Genomic DNA, 24158 nt, shown 5'->3' on the forward strand with positions numbered 1-24158 from the left:
TTCATAATTGGATCACATGACTAACTGTGGTATGAAGGTTCTGTCATTGTGGACTCCGTGTTAAAGTTAATTTCCATTAACGAACGGTACTTTTTCTAGCACCACTAATGAAGTTCTTGCATTTGTTTTCAGAATGGTTGATCTAGTGGTTTAAACCAATTACCAAAGGTTGCCTGTGCGGTGCAGCCACCTGTGTAGACTGGCAGGGGCTGGTGCCACAGGCTAGCGTGCCAGTTATCACTCTTTTGTGACGCAAAGCACTTTATTAATGTCATTTTTATGGAGTGAAAGTCTTAATAAACGTTATGTTGTAGCCACTAAATCGTTTTTTTTGTCATTCTACTACAAAATGTGTATCACAAAACGGCCTACAATACACAGCTCAGCGCCAAGAGGATCGAAATCTTCTTTATTTTAACACTGGAATGGACATTGTCTTTACTTTAATGTCATGAATACTTTTTTACTACTTCTAAATGTGTATTTTGTATTAAGACCCCTTTCCCACTGAGGCGCTTTACAGGTGATATAGTGCTAAAAAAAAAAAACAGCAAAGGCTCTCACTGCCTTCGGGATGGTGTCACCTCTGGTGGGTGACACCTGATCTGGGTGCAGAGCGCAACCCCATAGCACTGCTACTGACATCCCCCATGTTTTGACACCCGGGTGCAAAACGTCTCCCCCCACTCCCTCTTGGTATGCCCCTGCTATGAATGCATCACGTGTCCTGTCCTCTCTCCTATGAGAGAGGGATTCTGACACGGCGGCGACGGGGGGTCAGTGACTGGTCAGCATTCACACTATAAGATGCAGGGACATTTCACTCCGTTTTTTGGAGTAGTAAAACTGCGTTTTATACGACGAAAAATACTGTATATAATAATCCAAATTTTTTGTGTATAATAAATAAAAAAAAAAAATGTATCTTTACAACCCCTTTAACTCCTCACCTGCTGGACATTCTACTGTGAAACGAGTAGGCGATCATGTTCAATATGTGATGGGGAGGGGAAAAAAAGTGTCATTATCCTGCCTGTACGCTGGAGATTATTCTATACACCCCAATGTATGATCACCGCACCCAACTCATGGTCTGGGGTCAGTGATGGTAGGGGTTTCAATGGGGGCTGTCATTCTAGAGTGATGGTGGTCAATGTGGGGCATCATTCAAATGTGATGGGGAATCAGGCTTGTCAGTAGTAAGGGGTGATGGGTGTCACTGTGGCGCATCATCCACGAGTGATCACCCCTCAGTGTGGAATATATCTCAAACCATTGGACAATGCCGGTGTGTCGTCTCTATTGATGCACAGAAGGTGGATCTCCTCGGAAGGGCCCCATCCACCTTATACACAGAGATCAGCGCCCCATCTGTTCATTCAAACCAGCAGTTTATACAACAAAAATAAATGGGAAACTTCTTCTGATATGTACAGTAAGTAAAGATCACATCTTATTAGGAATAAAAAAAAAAAACACAAATACTATCGCAATGAAAAAAAAAAAGAAGCTCCCTAGAGGAAGGAAGAATCCTATTTATAAATCGGACATGTCGCCGTCATTGAAGAACACCCCAAAGTGGGAGGAGCACCTTGTGCAGAGAGTGTAACTGGCATGAACACATCTGGAACAGGGATATGTTTTAAGAAAATGTATTGCTATTTATTTATTTTCCTCCAGATATACATTTTTATATGCCTCATATTTGTGACTTTAACCACTTCAGCCCCGCACCATTTTGCTGGTCAAAGACCAGGCCACTTTTTGCGATTCGGCACTGCGTCTCTTTAACTGACAATTGCGTGGTCGTGCGATGTGGCTCCCAAACAAAATTGGCTTCCTTTTTTCCCCACAAGTAGAGCTTTCTTTTGGTGGTATTTGATCACCTCTGCGGTTTTTATTTTTTGCGCTATAAACAAAAATAGAGCGACAATTTAAAAAAAAAAAATACTTTTTGCTGTTATAAATATCAAAATTATATAAAAACAATTTTTTTCCTTCAGTTTAGGCCGATACGTATTCTACATATTTTTTGTAAAAATAAAAAATAGCAATAAGCGTTTGATTGGTTTGCACAAAAGTTATAACAGAAGTAGACGCTATAACATTTTGCAAATAAAAAATCTTTCATAAATTTAGGGAAAAATTTATACTGCTGAATTTCTTTGGTGAAAATAACCCAAATCGGTGTATATTATTTAGCCTGTAGAAAAGTTATAGAGTCAACAAACTCGATAACTTATATATCTATAAGCCTTTTATACTACATATTTACCGTCTTCTTACACACAGTATCTCACAAAAGTGAGTACACCCCTCCCATGTTTAAATATTTTCATGTGACAACACTGAAGAAATGACACTTTGCTACAATGTTGTGTAGTGAGTGTACAGCTTGTATAACAGTGTAAATTTGCTGTCCCTTCAAAATAAGTCAACACACAGCCATTAATGTCTAAACTGCTAGCAACAAAAGTGAGTACACCCCTAAGTGAAAATGTCCAAATTGGGCCCAAAGTGTCAATATTTTGTGTGGCCGCCATTATTTTCCAGCACTGCCTTCACCCTCTTGGCCATCATATTACAATAGGCTGGGCGGGAAGGGGTTAATGGGAATTTGTCTCAGACTGCAAAAAAAACTTCACAAATAAGAGAATGACCACAATCTTTAATTAGAAAGCAGTTTAATTAAATAAAGGGTTATTTACATTATGACTACCACTCACATCATCTCCACCAATTTAAAGCTATGTTCTTTGGGCTTGGGAATGACATTAATGAAGGTTTTGTACAGAACGGCACCCATAGGCAGCTTAGTGATGACATTGGTGGTGTCACTGCTACGAGGCCTTGGTATGTAGACTTCTTTGGTGTAACGTACAATGCCATCCTCCAGGGCGTACAGAGTATTCTTGCGGCCAATTCCCACCTATGAAAAAAAAAAAAAAAAGGAAATTGCTACAATCTCAGAAGTTACTGAAATATTTATCCAAAGGTAAATTTGGATTTAAAAAAAAGACATTTCGTAATAAAGAAAAAAAAAAACACACATGCATACTCACTTAGGCGGATGCAGCATCGATCCATGTCGCATCTGTCTCCCGCCACCTCTAGAACTGAGTGATCAAACACTGCTGATCGCTCGATTCATGTCTTCAGTGACCAACTCTCTGCTCCTCTAGGCCCACTGGAGTGCTGGGCTGTGGAGGGGATGGGAGCAGTCGATTCAGAGCTACCGATCAGACATCTGCGCAGATCCGACAATATGGTCGAGTGGAGGCTTCGTTAGGAGTGGGACTTGCTGTCCCACTTCCTCCTTGAGGGCCGCCTAGGCGGCGACGCCCCTCCCTCTAGGCCAGCAGTTCTCAACCTTCCTAGTGCCATGACCCCTTGATAAAATTTCCCAAGTTGTCGGGACCTAACAGTAGAATTTTCATAGCGTGGGTTGTCAGCACCCAAGGCCATACAAGTAATTTGCGCCCCTAACCCACAGACATTTAGGGCTCCCTAAGTCCCTTACACTCCTACAGTATTAAAACCCCTTCTGGTACATTTTAGGATGTACGACTCTCTCTATGTTCTCCTTTCTTTCACTTTTATCTCTCTATCTTAATTTCTTGTCCCCCCCCCCCCATATCCCTCTAGTCATCTTTCCTGCTCTCTTATTCTTTCTCTCCCTTTTTTCTTTGTTGCTCCCCCTTTTCCTCTACCTTCCATGTATTCTCCATTTGTATTCCTTCTCCTACTCCTTGGGGGTGGGGGGTAGCTGGCGGGGAGTTCTGATCAGCCAGCTTAGATGCTCTTGATCAAGATCTGCTGATCTGAGAACTGTAGTGGGGACTTTAAATGGCAACTCTAATCACAGGTAGAGTTACTTACTGTGTCTCCGGCTTTGCGGTGTCTCGTAGCAGTGACACCTATGCCGAAATCAGGAGATAGGGTCTCCTCCAGCCCCTCCCACTTCAAATTTCTCACCAGTCAGCTGACCTCTAGTCTCTGCTCCATAACCATGCCGTGAGCTGAATGGGCGGGCAAGGGCTCCAGAAGCAGCCCAGCTGGATGGCTGAGAAAAGGTTGAGAGTGCTGCGGGCTTCAGGAACAGCCCAGGATTCTGTGACCCCTGGCAAATTGTAATTTAACCCCTGAGGGGGTCCCGACCCCCAGGTTGAGAACCACTGCTCTAGGCGATCTCCTGGGACACGTGACAGGCCCCAGAAGATCGCCTGTCCACTCCGAAAGCGCAGCGCGACTCTCGCATGCACAGTGTGTGCCCGGCCGTGAAGCCGAAAGCGGTCAGGGCTGGGTGCCCAGAGTGGCAATGGAGGCAACCGGCGGAGAGGATCGATGCTCTGGGCGGCCACATCGCTGGACCGTGGAACATGCAAGTGTCTGTTTACTAAAAGTGTAGCTGCTGACTTTTAATAAACATAAAAAAGCTGAAACTCCGCTTTAAATCTTCACTCTGTTGAAACAATCTAGGTCAGTGATGGTGAACCTTGGCACCCCAGAGGTTTTGAAAAACATCTAAAATCTAACTTTTTTTTGACATATTATAAGAATGTCTAATCTGTAATTTGATGCCTTTTGGAGATCTTTCCATCTTTCCTTGGCTTCGTTATGCACATTAATACAAATTTTTACCTGGGGTGCCCAAACTTTCGATCCCCACTGTAGTAGCCCATTATGTGTCACTTACCTGAAAACGAAGCATGCGATGTCACTGCTTTCCCCAGTTCAACAAAGCGCCCATCTTCCTTCCGGGTATCGCAGCTTCGGCGCTGTGATTGGCCGGAGCGGTGATGCATGTGGGAGCAGCCAGTCACGGCACAATCTCCTTTAGAAATGGCATGCTCACCGTTTCTAAAGTGCGCCTGCGCCGCAGACATCGGCGCCCGTCTCATTTGTAAATATCTCCTAAACCGTGGAGGTTTAGGAGATATTTCGAGCACCTACAGGTAAGCCGTAATCTACTTTAGTTCCAGGCTCCACTCCACTCCACTGGGAGGAAGGGGGGGGGGGGGTGAGACCACCTTCAAAGTAATCAGAGCGTCTATCTAGCCACTGGACTCATGAGTCCAGTGGCTAGATAGACGCTCTGATTACTTTTACATTATTCAGCGCCACCAGCTGAAAAGAAAGATACCGGGGTCATGAATGCAGCCATGACCTTGATATAACCGCTTCAACCCGAGCATGTACTGGTACGTCCTAAGGGCGGGAAGAGGTTAAAGTGCAAGAAACCATAAAACTGTCAAGTCATTATAACTGTGGCCTACCTGAGACCCTGGGTGCCATCGCATGAGCCTCTGAGTAGCAAGAATATTTCCAGAATGGACAAAGTTACCTGAAATTTAAGCAGACGAGGGTCAACAGGATGCAGCAGGAGAAGTAAAAAGAAAAAAAAAAAAGAAAAAGGAAGGAGGTAATTTACAGCAAGGCAGAGCAATGAAATACTCCCAATATACATGAAATGACAATGTAACCTCCCAAATAAACTTGCAGAGCAAAGATAGGAAACACAAGTTTCTGGAGAGGCAAGTATAATGTATCACTTGCAGGGACCTGATGACGAGGACAGTGTCACTTTAGAGAGGAACTTTCTGGAAGCGGTGACCAGGTACCAGCATTTCTTGGTTCCCTGCAGGTGATCTATCCCAATATGGACTTACCATGCTTTGTTCTACACGGTCTCTGTGGAGGCGGCCATCTTGGTAGAGAGAGGTCTTTTCCTTCTCAACATCAGAGCCGCCAGCAAAGAGAACACCAAACAGCAGAATAGTGACATCCCCAAATATCGCTTACTATCTCCTGAGACTAGCAGTCAGAGGCAGCAGTGACTGAAGATATTCCATTATGAAGATACAGACACAGAAGAACCTATGCACCCACACATGCCAGGAAGTGTGCTTTGGAGAAAAATAGCACAAACCCCCCCGATAGCAAATCAGGGCTGCTGGAGGTGCTCACAGGGCTGGAGGAGATGTAGAGGTGGTCCACCCCCAAGCTGATATCAATTCCACCCTATACCCATGGAGTCCCGGAACTTCTCCTTCTGTGAGCACCTCCCTGATTTGCTACCATCGGCAGACCAGGACACCTGTGTAGATTATTTTGCATTTGGTCAGATATGTACTACGAGTTCTAAAATTTTTTTTTAAACTGCCCACTAGATGGCACTTTCAACCCTTACGCAGTGGGGGAAATCGCATGCGATTCGGACAGGAATTGCACCGCATTCCTGTGCAAGTTGCATGCAATTCTTTGCAGTGCGACTTGCGCCACTTTTTTGTATTGACGCAAATCGCACCGCAAAGTACCGGTTTTCGCTATTGGCAAGTACTTGTACTGCAAGATGTTTTTTCACCTTGATGCATTAAGGTGAAAAAAACACGAAGGTTTACAACCCCTTTAAATATCAATAAAAAGAATAATCCTTGTTAGGCACAAGGAAAATAAACAAATTAAAATCAAAAGAACATTGAATGATGATTACCGAGTGATCCATCGTCGGACTCGCTGTGCTGATCTTCAATAAACTGACAACATCTGGGTCTTAGAATACTGTGAATATTCATCCCAGCTCATTTGTGAATGATAATACAAAGACTTCAGTGAATGGGCAGAAAGAGGGGGAGGGCATAGCAGTTTCAGAGACTCTGCTCTTGAAGGAGCAGAGAACCACAGCGAGCAGCATGGGAGTCCAGAAGCTATCTTCCTGGAGCAATTAATCTGTGCGATATGAATAGAGAAAAGTCTATGAGGTGGCTCGTCAGGCCCCTTCCACACGAGGCGGACTCCGCCTGCTCCCGCCGGCTCAATGGGAGATCAGTCCGTTGATCTCCGCTGAGCCGGCAGATGACAAGCTCCTCTCTGCTCACTGAGCGGGGAGGGGCTTGTTGGGCGCCGCTGTTTCCTATGGAGCGATCTGATGAAAACGGACAGAATGTCCGTTTCCATCACATCTCACCCAATCCCCCCACGGACGAATGGTGACGTATATCCCCATACGTCTGTTTTTAGCGAATTGGATCGGGTCGGATGTCAGCGGACATGTCTCTGCTGACATCCGACTTTTTCATTCCCCAACTTAGTTGGGGTAGGCGGTACACTTTGGTGGAGGTGGGTCTGCCACCCCCCGTGACCTTTGACCTCTGGGAACCCGCCTTCTGACCTCTGGGGAGGTTCCTCTTCTGACTCCTGAGTGCTAGCCTTATTCAAATGGAAACCCTAACCACCATATAGATGCATGGAACGACCGTTCAGGTCCGCCGTCAAAACTGACAGACTTAGACTCCAATCATGGTATACCTGTAGTTTTAGCAAAGTAACTCAAGTCTTGGAATTCAGCTTTAACCCTTGCAGTGCAGGGGAGCCCCACTGAAAGGGACATTTTCAAATTTCCCCGGAGTTCATCTTTAAGACTTGCACTCTTACACATTAAAGAAGAAAAAAAGAACAAAAAAAAAAAAAAAAAGGAGGGGTGATAGGCAAAACAATCCCAGAAATATATGTCCAGACTAGGAACACTGTGTGAGCTGCATCTGTCAGTGCAGAAACAACATGAATGGATGTGGGGAGATTAGCTCTAATGAATGTAGCTCTGATACTTGCAGCCCACCTGAACCCCCGGGGAAGACTTTGCACACTTTTGTTTCGATGCACCTGAAATGTTTTGAGTGAATTAAAACTACAAGACCATTTGAGCTTTGATATAAAAAAAAGGGTAAAATCTATGTTATTTCAATCTGCTAAACACACAGATCTATTGTACACTGCACAGTGGTTCTCACCATCTAGAGTCTTGACTCCATATCTCTTCCCAGGACTCTTTCCTCCCAGGTTCTTTGTACTGGATCCGGCTTTCTTTGACGCCTCTCTGATCAGGATCAATGTCGCCGGTGATGGAGAAACTACAAGATACAAACATACATGTATTAACTGTTTGCTGCCTTGGTGGAGCTCCGCTTTAAAAAATTGCAACGTTATCCATTTTATTCCCTAGGGCAGGGGGTAAGCAACCTATATAACCTAACACACATCCATCCATCTCTCTCTCTCCATATATATATATAAAATATATATATAATCTTTTTACCCCTCTATATCTCTCTCACATTATATATATATATATATATATATATTTTTTTTTTTTTTGCTGGAAAATGACTTGGAACACACAAAATATATATATATATATATATATATATATATATATATATATAGTTTGTGTGTTGCAAGTCATTTTTCCAGCAAAAAAAATACTGATTCAACCTCTTGGTGCCGGTGGCACGCCTATCTATATGCAGCCTGTCGGCACCTGGTGTTTGGCACTGAGGGGGGCACATATGTGCGTGAATTGCTGCCCAAACTGTGCCGAGAGCGCGCGCACACACACACTGCACGCTCCCAATACAGTCACCGGTGCCTAACCGAAAGCTCCAATTGGGAGTTTTTGGATCATGTGACAGCCAATCACAGTGGTCACGTCCTCTTACGCCCCGCCTCCCAGAGTCAAAAAACTCTTAAAGGGCCAGGAGGCATTGGCGTGAAAAGGTTAAAGCTTGAAAAGAAAAAGCGCCAGAAAAGGCCTGGGCCCAGATCCACGAAGAAGTTACGTCGGCGTATCTATTGATACGCCGCGCAACTTCTAGGATGCTCCGGCGTATCTTTGTTTTGTATCCACAAAACAAGATACGCCTGAAGCTGGGCTAGATCCAACTGGCATACGTCTTAGTACGCCGTCGGATCTTAGGTGCATATTTCCGCTGGCAGCTAGGTGGCGCTTCCGTCGTTTTCCGCGTCAAGCATGCAAATTAGCTAGATACGCTGATCCTCAAACGTACGTCCGCCCGGCGCATTTTTTTACGTTGTTTACGTAAGGCTTTTTTCGGCGTAACGTTACCCCTGGGTCTATGAGGCGTACGCAATGTTAAGTATGGACGTCGGGCCAGCGTCGAATTTTCCGTCGTTTGCGTGAAACGTTCGCGAATAGGGCTTTGCGTAAAATTACGTTCACGTCGAAAGCATTGACTATTTGCGACATGATTTCGAGCATGCGCACTGGGATACCCCCACGGACGGCGCGTGCGCCGTTCAAAAAAAAAAACGTCATTTACGTGGGGTCAAGTAGAATGAACATAAAACACGCCCACATCTCTGTCATTTGAATTCCGCGCCCTTACGTCGGCAGATTTACGCTACGCCGCCGTAACTTTAGAGGCAAGTGCTTTGTGAATACAGCACTTGCCTCTCAAAGTTGCGGCGGCGTAGCGTTTACTACGATACGCTACGACCATTTAATGTTACGTGGATCTGGCCCCTGGTCTGCAAGTGGTCAAGAATGGCGTGCCGTGCGTTTTCGGCAGGCTGGAGCGCACAACGTGTGAAGGGGAAGATGTGTGTATTGAAGGGCCCGGTGTTAGCGCCCCCCTCTGGTGATATGGAAGCCCCTGGTATGTTTCTGGTTGCTCAGGTGACAGGGCCTCTTCATTAAAGAGGGGGGGTGAGGGCACCAACTCTTCCTCACACCACCATCTTGTCCGGCTCTCAGGTGAGTGCCGGTCGGGTCCCTTTCCTTCATATTCCAGCCACCTTCTATGACAACCCAGGAAGACACCTCCACATAACATTGATATCAGGTGACCGGTCAGTGTCACCTCCTCTGGTTGTCATGGAGACACAGCCAGTCAGGTTTCTCTCACACTCGCGGAGGTCACTCACCGAGCCGCCCGGACACAGCACACAGCAGCGACATCTTTCCCCCTCACTTCCCAACGTCACTTCCGCTTCGTTTCAGGAGTCTTGTCACATGTCTAAAACTCCGGTGGGTGTAACAAGATGTCCGCTTGCCCCCCTTCACACGCTATAATTTCAGGAGTGTAGGGTGTAGCAAGATGGCGGCGACGGAACGTCACTTCCGGAGCAATCTGTGACGGGGAGCCAAATCTGTCAAACTAGCCAACTCGTCTGAAACGCCAACACGTCACTTCCGGTTTAACACCAGCGCCAAATTTGAAGCGCAGCAAGCATGAGCTCCGAGTCCAGCGACAGCGAGGACCTGCCCCGCCTACCCTTCCTGGCCTCCTCCTCCACCGCAGCAGCCCGGCGCCCCGTCGCAGCGCAGACGATCAGCAGCAGCGACAGCGAGCAGGAGGTGGAGGAGCTCCCTCTGTTCCGGCGATTGGCTGCCCCGCCGTCACGTGCCGCCCCAGCTCCGCGAGGGCACTCAGCCCGCCCACCCGGGTCACGTGGGGCTAAGAGAGGCGGCGGAGGCGGCGCCCCCTCCTCCAGAGCTCCTCCGACCAAGAGCGCAGCGTCACGTGACCCCGCCGGAGCGCCTCAGTCCAAGAAAGCCAAGAAATGTCCAGAGAGCCTAGAAGTGCACATAGACGCCGGTACTGCGGGGCGGGGCATGGCATTGTCCACCAATAGAAATCATTTCAGGGCCACGCCTATTCTGATAGTTTTTGCGATTAATGATTAGTATTTTTTGATAGAAAATTAATTAGAACCCCCCCCCCCCCAAACATTGTATAGATTTTTTTTAGTAGAGGCCCTAGAGAATAAAATGGTAGTCGCTGCGATTTTTTTTTTTTTTTACGTCGCACAATATATTGGGCATTTTTTTTAGCCACTTCAGCCCAGGAAGGATTTACCCCCTTAAAGCGGAGTTCCACCCAAAAAATTAACTTCCGCTTTTCCAAAAAAATCACCCCCCCCCTCCCTCCAGGGGGAACATTTGGCACCGTTCATGGGGGAGGGGAGAGCAGATACCTGTCTAATGTCTAGATACGTGATCACATGCCACCAAAAGAAAGCTCTATTTGTGGGGAGAAAAGGACGTCAATTTCGTTTGGGAGCCAGGTCGCATGACCGCGCAATTGTCAGTTAACCACTTCAGCCCCGGACCAAAATGCAGCTAAAGGCCCAGGCCAGGTTTTGCGATTCGGCACTGCGTCGCTTTAACAGACAATTGCGCGGTCGTGCGACGTGGCTCCCAAACGAAATTGACGTCCTTTTCTCCCACAAATAGAGATTTCTTTTGGTGGTATTTGATCACCTCTGCGGTTTTTATTTTTTGCGCTATAAACAAAAATAGAGCGACAATTTTGAAAAAAAAAACAATATTTTTTACTTTTTGCTGTAATAAATATCCCCCAAAAACATATATATATAAAAAAAAAAATTTCCTCAGTTTAGGCCGATACGTATTCTTCTACCTGTGTTTGGTAAAAAAAATCGCAATAAGTGTTTATCGATTGGTTTGCGCAAAATTTATAGCGTTTACAAAATAGGGGATAGTTTTATTGCATTTTTATTAACTCTTTTTTTTTTTTACTACTAATGGCGGCGATCAGCGATTTTTTTCGTGACTGCGACATTATAGCGGACACTTCGGACAATTTTGACACATTTTTGGGACCATTGTCATTTTCACAGCAAAAAATGCATTGTTTATTGTGAAAATGACAGTTGCAGTTTGGGAGTTAACCACAGGGGGCGCTGTAGGAGTTAGGGTTCACCTAGTGTGTGTTTACAACTGTAGAGGGGTGTGGCTGTAGGTGTGATGTCATCGATCGAGTCTCCCTTATAAAAAGGATCACTCGATCGATGCAGCCGCCACAGTGAAGCACGGGGAAGCCGTGTTTACATACAGCTCTGCCCGTTCTTCAGCTCCGGGGAGCGATCGCGAGGGGGCGGCTAGAAACCAATAGCCGTGCCGTCGTCCCGGACCGCTCCCCGCGGGAATCTGCCTGCCGCATGTAGGGGGGGGGGTCCCGATCGGACCCCCCACCCGCTTTAAGGCAGGGACGTATATATACGCCCATCTGCCTGTACGTGCCATTCTGTGGACGTATATGTACATGTGGCGGTCGTTAAGGGGTTAAAGCGACGCAGTGCCGTATCGCAAAAAGTGCTCTGGTCTTTGGGCAGCCCAATGGTCCGGGGCTGAAGTGGTTACAAGCCCAGTGGGAGGAAAGCCGTGCTTCCAGCCATCTGAAAGGACCATTGGTGTCGTGCCCACTGGCTTTGCCAGGTGGCATTGGACCCAGAGGTCAGATGGGAGACGGCTGGAGGAACTCCGGGTGGGGAAATGTCTGGTGGTAGATTGCTCTTTTTGTACCATTTAGATGTGGTTGGCGTCAGAGGTTGTGGATGTTCTTATTCCGGGGTCCAGACATCAGACTCAGGGGACCTTTCTTCTCAGGTCTCTTGCAGGACGGCTCTGGAGGAGGACAAGTGCTGAACGCTCTGCAGGCTCAGGAGTATAAGTGTGTGATCCAGTCCCAGCCGGTGGCACGGAGTATTACCTGGAGCAGGTCCGGGGAAGACGGCAATGTGAGTTCTTCATCCAATCTCATTCTACAAGGCCCCTTTCACACTGGGGCGTTATTCGATCGTTATTCAAGCATTATTTGAATGCATGAAGGTAAAAAAACCTTGGACCTTTACAACCCCTTTAAGGTTTGCATACACTTGAATGGTGATAACTGAAATAGAAGACCAAGTGTCGTCAGAATATGTTTCGTCAGATTTTGTGCTCGTTCTTTCCTTTTCAGGGAGAAGCCTTCTGCCAGGAAGAGGCAGAGATGTTGGTCCTTGTCCCTGGAGAAGCCTTTATTTCCATGGTCCAAGCCAGTAAAACGGTAGGGAATTGTGTTTCATTTTTGACATTGGGGGGTTATCAGTTTATTGATCCATATAATTCCATATGAGATGGGATTGACCAGCTCTCTTCTCCTGGCCCTGGACACAGTTCTTCCTGGGTCAAGCCGATGAGACCTTAAAGTGGAGTTCCACCCATAAATATAACATTACATCAGTAGTTTTAAAAAAATGTCATTAGTCCTTTACGAATTTTTTTTAATTTTTTTTTTTAGATGCCTTCAAAGTGTTGTTGCTAGGCAGAATAGTTAATCTTCCCACTTCCTGCACCTAGGTGCTTAACCTACACCGCACAGACTCCTGGGAATGTAGTGGGTGTAACTTTCCAGGAGTCTGTGCACTCCCCAGTCTCAAAGAATCATGTGACTTGGACAGCACAGGTGCTGAAACCTGATCTGACACTGCTTGTGCAGCACTGGGCATGTTCGAGATCTGCAAGGCTGAAATCCAGGAAGTCATACAGTCTGGCTTCATGATGCCCACACTTAAGATGGCCCCAGTCAATTTCTATTTTATAAAGTGTCTAAATGCTGTAACAACCTAACAAAACGGACCTTAGTTTACAGACTAACTTTACTAGAATACATTAAGCTTGTGTATTACAGGGGTATTTATATTTAAAAAGTGAAATTGTGGCCGGAACTCCGCTTTAACCACTTCCATACCAGGCACTTACGCACCTTCCTGCCCAGGCCAATTTTAAGCTTTCAGCGCTGTTGCACTTTGAATGACAATTGAGCGGTCATGCTACACTGTACCCAAACAATTTTTTTTTGAATTTTGTTCCCACAAAGATGACAGGGAGAAGTAGATCACTGTCCTGTCACTAGGCAGAACAAGGAAATGCCTTGTTTACACAGGCATCTCCCTGTTCTGCAGCTCCTTGACACGATAGCGGGACACCGGCGGCTATCAAGTCAGCGGGCCTCGCGTGCGCGTCTCATTGCAGAAGTTCAGAGCCTGAAAATTTGTATCTCTGTTCCTGGTATTGAAGGTTGTGTTGCCTTTGTGCCCATACAGGAGGCACACTTTACCCAGAGCACGGGCACCTTAAGAGGCTTTGTGTCCCACATCATGGCAAGCAAGTCACGTGTCATCCCCTCACTTGTGATCATGGAGATGGAGAAGTATTTCAGGTGGGTCCCCGGAGATCAATACAATAATAGACCGTCTCTAAAGAAAGTCTCACATCTCACACCTTTTACTTGCAGAGATCAGAAGACAAAAGGTAAGAAGACCGTCCGAGGAGAAGGGGCGAAAGAAAGGAAACGCAAACAAAAAGATCTGCAAGAACTGCCCAAACTTAGCAGAGTAGATGTGGAGGAGGTGAGAGGAGTTCCTTTTATGCTTCCCTTGTCCTACATTAGGGACAAAACATTGAATCAGACTGATTTATATTTTATGGGGTTGTAAAGGTACAATCTTTTTTTCCCTAAATAGCTTCCTTTACCCTAGGCCCCTTTCACACTGGGGCGTTATTTCGAGTGTTTTTCCAGTGTTATTCTAGCGGTTTTACAGCGTTATTCTAGCGGTTTTACAGTGTTGTTCTAGCGGTTTTACAGCGTTATTCTAGCGGTTTTACAGCGTTATTCAAGCGGTTTTACAGCGTTATTCTAGCGGTTTTACAGCGTTATTCTAGCGGTTTTACAGCGTTATTCTAGCGGTTTTACAGCGTTATTCTAGCGGTTTTACAGCGTTGTTCTAGCGTTTTTACAGCGTTGTTCTAGCGTTTTTACAGTGTTGTTCTAGCGTTTTTACAGCGTTATTCGAGCGTTTTTACAGCGTTATTTGAGCGTTTTTACAGCGTTATTCGAGCGTTTTTACAGGGTTTTTACAGCGTTATTCGAGCCTTTTTACAGCGTTATTCGAGCCTTTTTACAGCGTTATTCGAGCCTTTTTACAGCGTTTTTACAGCGTTATTCAAGTGTTTTTACAGCGTTATTCGAGTGTTTTTACAGCGTTATTCGAGTGTTTTTACAGCGTTATTCAAGTGTTTTTACAGCGTTATTCAAGTGTTTTTACAGCGTTATTTGAGCGTTATTGCAGCGTTTTTACTGCGTTATTTGAGCGTTTTTACTGCGTTATTTGAGCGTTTTTACTGCGTTATTTGAGCGTTTTTACTGCGTTATTTTAGCGTTTTTACTGCGTTATTTGAGCGTTTTTACTGCGTTATTTGAGCGTTTCTACTGCGTTATTTGAGCGTTTTTACTGCGTTTTTTCAAGCGTTATTATAGCGTTATTCGAGCCTTTTTACAGCGTTTTTACAGCGTTATTCGAGTGTTTTTACAGCGTTATTCGAGTGTTTTCACAGCGTTATTCGAGTGTTTTTACAGCGTTATTCGAGTGTTTTTACAGCGTTATTCAAGTGTTTTTACAGCGTTATTCAAGCGGTTTTACAGCGTTATTTGAGCGTTATTGCAGCGTTTTTACTGCGTTATTGCAGCGTTTTTACTGCGTTATTGCAGCGTTTTTACTGCGTTATTTGAGCGTTTTTACTGCGTTATTTGAGCGTTTCTACTGCGTTATTTGAGCGTTTCTACTGCGTTATTTGAGCGTTTTTACTGCGTTATTTGAGCGTTTTTACTGCGTTATTTGAGCGTTTTTACTGCGTTATTTGAGCGTTTTTACTGCGTTATTTGAGCGTTTTTACTGCGTTATTTGAGCGTTTTTACTGCGTTATTTGAGCGTTTTTACTGCGTTATTTTAGCGTTTTTACTGCGTTATTTGAGCGTTTTTACTGCGTTATTTGAGCGTTTCTACTGCGTTATTTGAGCGTTTTTACTGCGTTTTTTCAAGCGTTATTATAGCGTTATTCGAGCCTTTTTACAGCGTTTTTACAGCGTTATTCGAGTGTTTTTACAGCGTTATTCGAGTGTTTTCACAGCGTTATTCGAGTGTTTTTACAGCGTTATTCGAGTGTTTTTACAGCGTTATTCAAGTGTTTTTACAGCGTTATTCAAGCGGTTTTACAGCGTTATTTGAGCGTTATTGCAGCGTTTTTACTGCGTTATTGCAGCGTTTTTACTGCGTTATTGCAGCGTTTTTACTGCGTTATTTGAGCGTTTTTACTGCGTTATTTGAGCGTTTCTACTGCGTTATTTGAGCGTTTCTACTGCGTTATTTGAGCGTTTTTACTGCGTTATTTGAGCGTTTTTACTGCGTTATTGCAGCGTTTTTACTGCGTTATTTGAGCGTTTTTACTGCGTTATTTGAGCGTTTTTACTGCGTTATTTGAGCGTTTTTACTGCGTTATTTGAGCGTTTTTACTGCGTTATTTGAGCGTTTTTACTGCGTTATTTGAGCGTTTTTACTGCGTTATTTGAGCGTTTTTACTGCGTTATTTGAGCGTTTCTACTGCGTTATTTGAGCGTTTTTACTGCGTTTTTTCAAGCGTTATTATAGCGTTATTCGAGCCTTTTTACAGCGTTTTTACAGCGTTATTCGAGTGTTTTTACAGCGTTATTCGAGTGTTTTCACAGCGTTATTCGAGTGTTTTTACAGCGTTATTCGAGTGTTTTTACAGCGTTATTCAAGTGTTTTTACAGCGTTATTCAAGCGGTTTTACAGCGTTATTTGAGCGTTATTGCAGCGTTTTTACTGCGTTATTGCAGCGTTTTTACTGCGTTATTGCAGCGTTTTTACTGCGTTATTTGAGCGTTTTTACTGCGTTATTTGAGCGTTTCTACTGCGTTATTTGAGCGTTTCTACTGCGTTATTTGAGCGTTTTTACTGCGTTATTTGAGCGTTTTTACTGCGTTTTTTCAAGCGTTATTATAGCGTTATTCGAGCGTTTTTACAGCGTTATTCGAGCGAAGCCTCATCTGCAATCCCAATGTGCTGGTAAAGCACCACTAAGACCCTAACGTTTTAGGGCGTTTTTGCAGTGCCTCAGTGTGAAAGGGTAAGGCGTTTTTACAGAGCTTTTCAATTCATTTCAATAAAGAGGGGCGTTTTTGGAGCGTTTTTTTCAGCGCCCAAAAGCTGCTCCAAAGATGCTGCTTGCAGGATCTTACAGCATTATTCTAGCGGTTTTACAGCGTTATTCTAGCGGTTTTACAGTGTTGTTCTAGCGTTTTTACAGCGTTATTCGAGCGTTTTTACAGCGTTATTCGAGCGTTTTTACAGCGTTATTCGAGCGTTTTTACAGGGTTTTTACTGCGTTATTCGAGCCTTTTTACAGCGTTATTCGAGCCTTTTTACAGCGTTATTCGAGCCTTTTTACAGCGTTATTCGAGCCTTTTTACAGCGTTATTCGAGCCTTTTTACAGCGTTATTCGAGCCTTTTTACAGCGTTTTTACAGCGTTATTCGAGTGTTTTTACAGCGTTATTCGAGTGTTTTTACAGCGTTATTCGAGTGTTTTTACAGCGTTATTCGAGTGTTTTTACAGCGTTATTTGAGCGTTATTGCAGCGTTTTTACTGCGTTATTGCAGCGTTTTTACTGCGTTATTGCAGCGTTTTTACTGCGTTATTGCAGCGTTTTTACTGCGTTATTGCAGCGTTTTTACTGCGTTATTGCAGCGTTTTTACTGCGTTATTGCAGCGTTTTTACTGCGTTATTGCAGCGTTTTTACTGCGTTATTTGAGCGTTTTTACTGCGTTTTTTCAAGCGTTATTATAGCGTTATTCAAGCGTTTTTACAGCGTTATTCGAGCGAAGCCTCATCTGCAATCCCAATGTGCTGGTAAAGCACCACTAAGACCCTAACGTTTTAGGGCGTTTTTGCAGTGCCTCAGTGTGAAAGGGTAAGGCGTTTTTACAGAGCTTTTCAATTCATTTCAATAAAGAGGGGCGTTTTTGGAGCGTTTTTTTCAGCGCCCAAAAGCTGCTCCAAAGATGCTGCTTGCAGGACTCAGTGTGAAAGATGAGATGCATGGAGAGTGTTTTATGAGCGTTTTAAGAGCGCTATTTTTAACGCTAAAACGCTGTAAAAACGCTTCACAGTAATGCAAGGCTTTCACCCTGGTGTGGAGTGTCGTGCTCGCCCCCTCCCTTGGACTACAGGATAGTCAGGACGCTCTCTATGTTGCAGATAGAGAAAGGAGCTGTGTGTTAGTGGGTGTCCTGACTCTCCTGTAGTCCAAGGGAGGGGGCGAGCTCGACACTCCACAACAAGGGAGAAAGCCTCGCATTACTGTGTGGAGTTAGAGACAGAAGAACAGGAAGTAAGGATTTCTCAGAAGAAATAAGGACATTTAAAAGCAAAATGGAAGGATGAGGTAAGTGAAGGAGGACTGCACTAAGGTAAAGGAAGATATTTAGTAAAAACATAATATTACCTTTACAACCCCTTTAACTAACTGTGGATTAAGAACATCTTCTTCTGTATTTCAGACTCTGTTGGTCTTGCAGCTACAAATGAATGTCCACGTCTGGTTCCTGGAGACCTGGAAGGAATTCTCAGACTTTGTCTGCATGTTTAGCAAATCTCTAGCGGAGGCTCCAACCAAGTAATGACACGTGATGTAGTTCTGTACCTGATTAGAATTCCTAAGCTTAGGTGTGCGCTGAGCTGCTGCCTCCATATAGAAAACTTCACAGAGTGAAGTCCGATATTTATTTGTAAAGAAAAAGGGGCGTTTCTATACTTTTCGAATATCTGTGATCCTATAAATGGTGATCACTAAAATAATAATAAACGGACATGAGTAACCCAAGTCTCCTAGGTTACAGGTAAAGAATTCATTAACTACTTGCTTACTGGGGACATTTTTTAGCGCTGTCGCACTTTGAATGACAATTGCGCGGTCATGCTTTTTCTCCCACAAATAGAGCTTCTTTTTTTTTTGGTATTTGATCATCTCTGCAGTTTTTCTTTTTTTGTTAAAAAAATTAATAAAAAGACAGATTTAAAAAAAACATATATATATATATATATATATATATATATATATATAATCGTATTTATCGGGGTATTGCGCGCTCCGGCGTATAGCGCGCACCCCTAAAGTGGACCCGCATTTCTGTAAAAAAAACATTTTAGTACTTAGTTTTGGTGTCTTGCGCAGCGTGCATCGGCAGCCTCGTCGGGTCCGGGCGTCCGTCTGCGGCTTCGGGTGTCCTCTTCGTCGGGTCCGGCGTCCTTCTGCGGTGTCCTCCCCACTCAATCCCTGCTTTCCCGCGCCGAGTTTGAACACTGCGCCGGCATATACCGAGCGCAGTACACTCGGGTATAGTCGGGCAGGCTCGGCTACTCTCGCGCTCACGTCCTGGACGTCCAGGACGTGAGCGCGAGAGGAGCCGAGCCTGCCCGACTATACACGAGTGTACTGCGCTCGGTATATCTCGGCGCAGTGTTCAAACTAGGCGGGCGGGAAAGCAGGGATCGGCGTATATCGCGCACCCACGATTTTCAGGGCAAAAAAGTGTGCGGTATACGCCGATAAATACGGTATATAATTTTTGTTATAACATTTTGCAAACAGGTAATTTTTCTCCTTCATTGATGTGCGCTGATGAGGCGGCACTGAGAGGCGGTACTGATAGGCGGCACTGAGAGGTGGTACTGACAGGCGGCACTGAGAGGTGGTACTGACAGGCGGCACTGAGAGGTGGTACTGACAGGCGGCACTGAGAGGTGGTACTGACAGGCGGCACTGAGAGGTGGTACTGACAGGCGGCACTGAGAGGTGGTACTGACAGGCGGCACTGAGAGGTGGTACTGACAGGCGGCACTGAGAGGTGGTACTGACAGGCGGCACTGAGAGGTGGTACTGAGAGGCGACACTGAGAGGTGGTACTGACATGCGGCACTGAGAGGTGGTACTGAGAGGCGACACTGAGAGGTGGTACTGACAGGCGGCACTGAAGGGCATTAATAGGTGGCACTGAGAAGTGGCACTAATAGGTGGCAGTGATGGGCACTGATGAGTGGCAGTGATGGGCACTGATCGGTTACACTGACAGGCAGAATTACTAGGTGGCACTCATTTGCATCACAGATGGGCACTGATAGGTGGCAAAGGCAGGTGGCACTGGCAGGTGGTTTTTATGGGCACTGATGAGGCTGATGTGCCTTCTTCCTCTTCGGGACCGATGTCCCTTGTAAACAAGCCGGTGATTGTTTACTGATCCTTTGTTTACATCATGTGATGAGCTGTCATTGGCTGATCACATGATGACGTGGTGTGTAATAGCCAGACTGACATGGCTTACAGGGGTGTGCGGAAGTTTAGCCAAACCTATTGCTTTGTCCGGCATAGCCTTTCATGGTAAGTGGGACGTAACGTGCTCCACCATTCCATATTTTCTAATAGAAGTCAGGTATATATTTTTTTAACCCCCCCCCCAGCATAAATTGCACCAATAATAATTTTCATTTGATCAGATTTTTTCTTTTCTTTTTAGGAGGCAACGAGACAACACCTCCTTCTCCTTCTACATGGACGGTGATTGGGCAGGAGGGGTGCGTGTGGAGAAATGTGGGAAAGGTCTGCTGGATGTGTGGAAAAGGCAGATTCAGCAGTTCAATAGAGTGGGTGTGGAAGTTGCCAGTGCGGTGGTGGCCGCCTATCCCTCGCCACAGTTACTGATAAAAGTGAGTTCAGACTTCTTGCTGTGCAAATATGTTATTTTCTTACTGTTGTTTTTTTTTGCATCCTTGCCGTCGCTGTCCCTGGATCTGAATGGTGGAAACAGGCTTTTTGATCGTGTGACTCTTGTGATTGGCTGTCACAGTGGTCACATGATTAGAGGCTCTCAATCACAAGTATGCATTGAGAGCTGCCCATGACAGCTTAGTTACTGTTTGCACCAAAAAGTTGTTTCCCCATTGATAGACAGTTTATTGTCAAAAGTATGGGGACACCTGCCTTTACATGAACTTTGATGGCATCCCAGTCTTGGTCCATAGGGTTCAATATTGAGTTGGCCCTGCCCTTTGCAGCTATAACACCTTCAGCTCTTCTGGGAAGGCCGTCCACAAGGCTTAGGAGCGTGTCTATGGGAATGTTTGACCATTCTTCCAGAAGCGCATTTGTGAGGTCAGGCACTGATGTTGGACAAGAAGGCCTGGCTCCTCTCTAATTGACCTCCAGCCTCTATCTGGTTGAGGTCAGGACTGCTGGCTTCCCACTTGCGCATGCACAAGCTGATCTTGAGGTCAGGCCGGTCAAGTTCCTCCACCCCAAACTCGCTCATCCATGGCTTTGTGGACCTTGCTTTGTGCACTGTTCTAAATCATTTGGTGGAGGGGGGATTATGGTGTGGGGGGTTGTCTTTTAAGGGGTTGGCCCCCTTAGTTCTAATGACATTTTGGAACTTGGTGCCAACAGCATACCAAGGGAAATTTCATGCTCCCAACTTTGTGGGAACAGTTTGGGGACAGACCCTTCCTGTTCCAACATGACTGCACACCAGTGCACAAAGCAAGGTCCATGAAGACTTGTAGGAACTTTACTGACCTGCACAGAGTCCTGACCTCAAGATTGGCACGTGCAGTGGGAAACCGGCTGTAAAGCTACAAGGAGTCACATCTAGCTTCCTTTAGTAAACATGCCGGCACCGAGGACCCAAAGACTGGCGAAGAACCAACCCAGGTGAGAACAGCCATGGATCCCTGGACAGGTACGTAAGTGTCCTTTTATTATAACTTGGAAGCTACTATACAGTGATACCTCAGTTTGCGAGTAACGCGGTATACAAGCGTTTCACAAGACGAGCTAGATTTTCTTTTTTTAAAACTTGATTTGCGAGCGCTGTCTTGGAAGACGAGCAGGACACAAGCTGCTGGTGTATGTGTTGGCGTATGTGGCCCCTGGAGAACTCGGAGATGCTCAGAGACACTCCCAGCTGGGTGGGCGTAATGTGCGTCGAAGCACCCAAAGGTGTCAACGGTTTCAGAGTGTCTCCGAGCTTCACCAGCGCCCCCGCACCTCTGGCCACATACAGTACTGCATACACCAGCAGTGGTTGTGAAACAAATCATCTGAGTTTCCATTATGTCTTATGGGGAAACATGCTTTGATATACAAGTGCTTTTGGATTGCAAGCATATTTCTGGAACGAATTATGCTTGTAATCCAAGGTATTACTGTATTTGTAGCCGCTGCCTTTTCATCTTTGGAGGGGAGTTGACTGGAGCATCTCTTTAAATTGTGTCTGCAAACTAAATGCCATTCTGTTGGGGGGGTTACATGATTTACTTGATGCCAACTGAATGGCAGTTCATGAACTCGGTGTTCTGTCGAAGTGCCCCCCCCCCATCGAATAGGGCAGGGATATGCAATTAGCGGACCTCCAGCTGTTGCAAAACTACAAGTCCCATCATGCCTCTGGGTGTCATGCTTGTGGCTGTCAGAGTCTTGCTATGCCTCATGGGAATTGTAGTTCTGCAACAGCTGGAGGTCCGCTAATTGCATATCCCTGGAATAGGGCCTGGGAAGAATTGTGCACAACAGCTAATTTGCCGATCAACTGAGCTGACGTAAAACGTGGCACATGCGCACATCGTAGGAGGTATCTCTCGATGGGAGATACCATTTCACAGCCACAATTTAAACCCATACAAACAAGGGGGAAACTGGACCATCAGCACACTGTAACGCCGTCCCGCAACAGCAAGGCACAATGTGAGAAGTACGCCCCTCCCCCCGCTGTTTGTACAGGTTTCAATTGTGCCGTGCCCATCGAGAGATACCTCCTATGATGTGCACTTGCTCCCTGGTCACGGTCACTCAAGCTGGATTGCGGCTCCATCCTGCGCATACGCGTGAACTATCCGATGGGGCGCACTTTTTTTCTTTTCTTTTTTTTTTCAGTGTATTTTGTGCGTGTACTCGAGAGAGGAGCCGGACTGCAGGAGTTGGGAGTAGGCAGGCCTCCCCCAGAGGCAATCTGCCACCTTTCTCCATGCCCCAGGTGGCAATGGTGGGTGTGTGAGGGGGTCCTCCCACACAGCCCACCCTACCTGCTCCGCTTTGAAGCCCAACGGGGCAGAGGGACTCCCTATAAGGGAGTGAGAGGATTAGCCCGCTCAACCAGCCCCGTTAGTCCTTCGCCTCTCTCTTTAGAGACCGCGTGGTCAAAGTGCGTGATGTTAACCCAATTTCGAGTGCGTGTAAGTGTGGTGGTTTTTGTGGGAGGGGGGTGGGCATACTAAGCGCAGGCTTACCTCGCATAGCACACCCACCGGGAGCCGGGCTGAGACCACCAAACTCAATTCACATGCAGCCGGGACCCGAACCCCTAGCTGCAGAAGTGAATGGCTTGTCAGCGCAGCGCCAATCGCGTTGAGCCACCGCAGCTCCCTCTGGGGGGGGCGCACTTTTTGACAGAACACCGGCAAAGATGCAACAGGCATACAATGTAGAATGGAAGAATTTGGCGATGAATAAGTCCTCCTCCTTGTTTGGTGACTTTTTTTTTTTTTTTCACCTCTCTTCCAGGCCTATCGCCACTGTCAGACCAACGCAGAGCGACACGGCCTCTTGAGTGATATCCTTGTGCGGCGGGGAGAAGGAGTCACGTCTACGTCCCGGCGCGTTGGACCAGAATTATCCAAACGGATCTACCTGCAGTTTACAAGCTTGCAGCCAGAGCTGTCACTTGACTTATGATTGCTGCACTTTGCACATATTTTACTGTGCCCTTCAGTATTTCTATAATGAGCTTTGTTTAATAAGGCAAAGAGCACCATGCAGTAATCTGTGGCAGCGGACTTTTCATTGGTTGTCTACACAACAATCTTATTGGTTTACAAAGTAGAACATTGCTTTCTGGCTCCTTTGCCATACAAAGTGCAGGTACAGCACTCTCATATTCCTGAAGGGAACAGCTACCTGCCACCAATGGCCTCTCAAGGCCGGTCAGGCAGCCGGCGGATCACATTTATATTGTAACTCCCAATACTACTCTGGTCATCTTGTGTCTTCCTTCCCTGAACATTCAGTGCTTTGTATCTGGGAAATGAACCTTGTCATGGTACACACTGCAGATTCCTGATTTGGTATCAGATGTAAATACTGTTGAATAAAAGTGAAACGTATTATTTTGTAGCAATCGCAAAACAACATTTAATTAAGGCTCGGTTCACATTATCGTGACTTGTGAGACTCCCAAGTTGCATGACATGGGGCATGTTAGTCAGTGAGAGCTGTCTTAAAGCGGTGTTCAAGCCACAAACACTATGGTTTATTAAACATATTAATATTAAACATTTCCGGCCTAAGCGCGCCTAATTCAAATTGTGAAGAGGTGGGCGTGTTTTATGCTAATGAATCGTGACCCGACGCGATTGACGTTTTGAACGAACGGCGCATGCGCCGTCCGTGGACATATCCCAGTGCGCATGCTCCAAATTAGGCCGCAAAGAGTTATTGGTTTCGACGTGAACGTAAATTACGCCCAGCCCCATTCACGGACGACTTACGCAGACGACGTAATTTTTTTTAAATTCGACGTGGTTCCGACGTCCATACTTCACATTGGCTGCGCCATCTTTTTTGGTGGAATATCTTTAGGCCTGAAAACGCCTTACGTAAACAGCGTATCTT

At 45.8% G+C, this 24158-nt stretch overlaps 2 protein-coding genes across 2 annotated transcripts; one reads left to right on the forward strand and one right to left on the reverse strand.

Annotated features, from left to right (window-relative positions):
• Nucleotides 1-2667: 2667 nt before the first annotated feature.
• MRPL27 (mitochondrial ribosomal protein L27) lies at nt 2668-9878 on the reverse strand. The gene is made up of 4 exons (XM_040330735.1): nt 9721-9878; nt 7791-7910; nt 5277-5344; nt 2668-2929 (listed from the first exon to the last, which is right to left on the reverse strand). The coding sequence occupies exons 1-4, from the start codon at nt 9752-9754 to the stop codon at nt 2723-2725; spliced, it is 429 nt and encodes a 142-aa protein (XP_040186669.1). The 5' UTR covers nt 9755-9878; the 3' UTR covers nt 2668-2722.
• Nucleotides 9879-9953: 75 nt separating this feature from the next.
• On the forward strand, nt 9954-23669 carry EME1 (essential meiotic structure-specific endonuclease 1). The gene is made up of 8 exons (XM_040330734.1): nt 9954-10394; nt 12209-12339; nt 12561-12647; nt 13687-13802; nt 13878-13992; nt 18001-18116; nt 20014-20203; nt 23052-23669. Exons 1-8 carry the CDS (start codon nt 10028-10030, stop codon nt 23220-23222), a joined length of 1293 nt encoding a protein of 430 aa, XP_040186668.1. The 5' UTR covers nt 9954-10027; the 3' UTR covers nt 23223-23669.
• The last annotated feature ends 489 nt before the right edge of the window (nt 23670-24158 follow it).

Source organism: Rana temporaria, chromosome 12, assembly GCF_905171775.1.
Source record: "Rana temporaria chromosome 12, aRanTem1.1, whole genome shotgun sequence".
Lineage (NCBI taxonomy): Eukaryota > Metazoa > Chordata > Amphibia > Anura > Ranidae > Rana > Rana temporaria.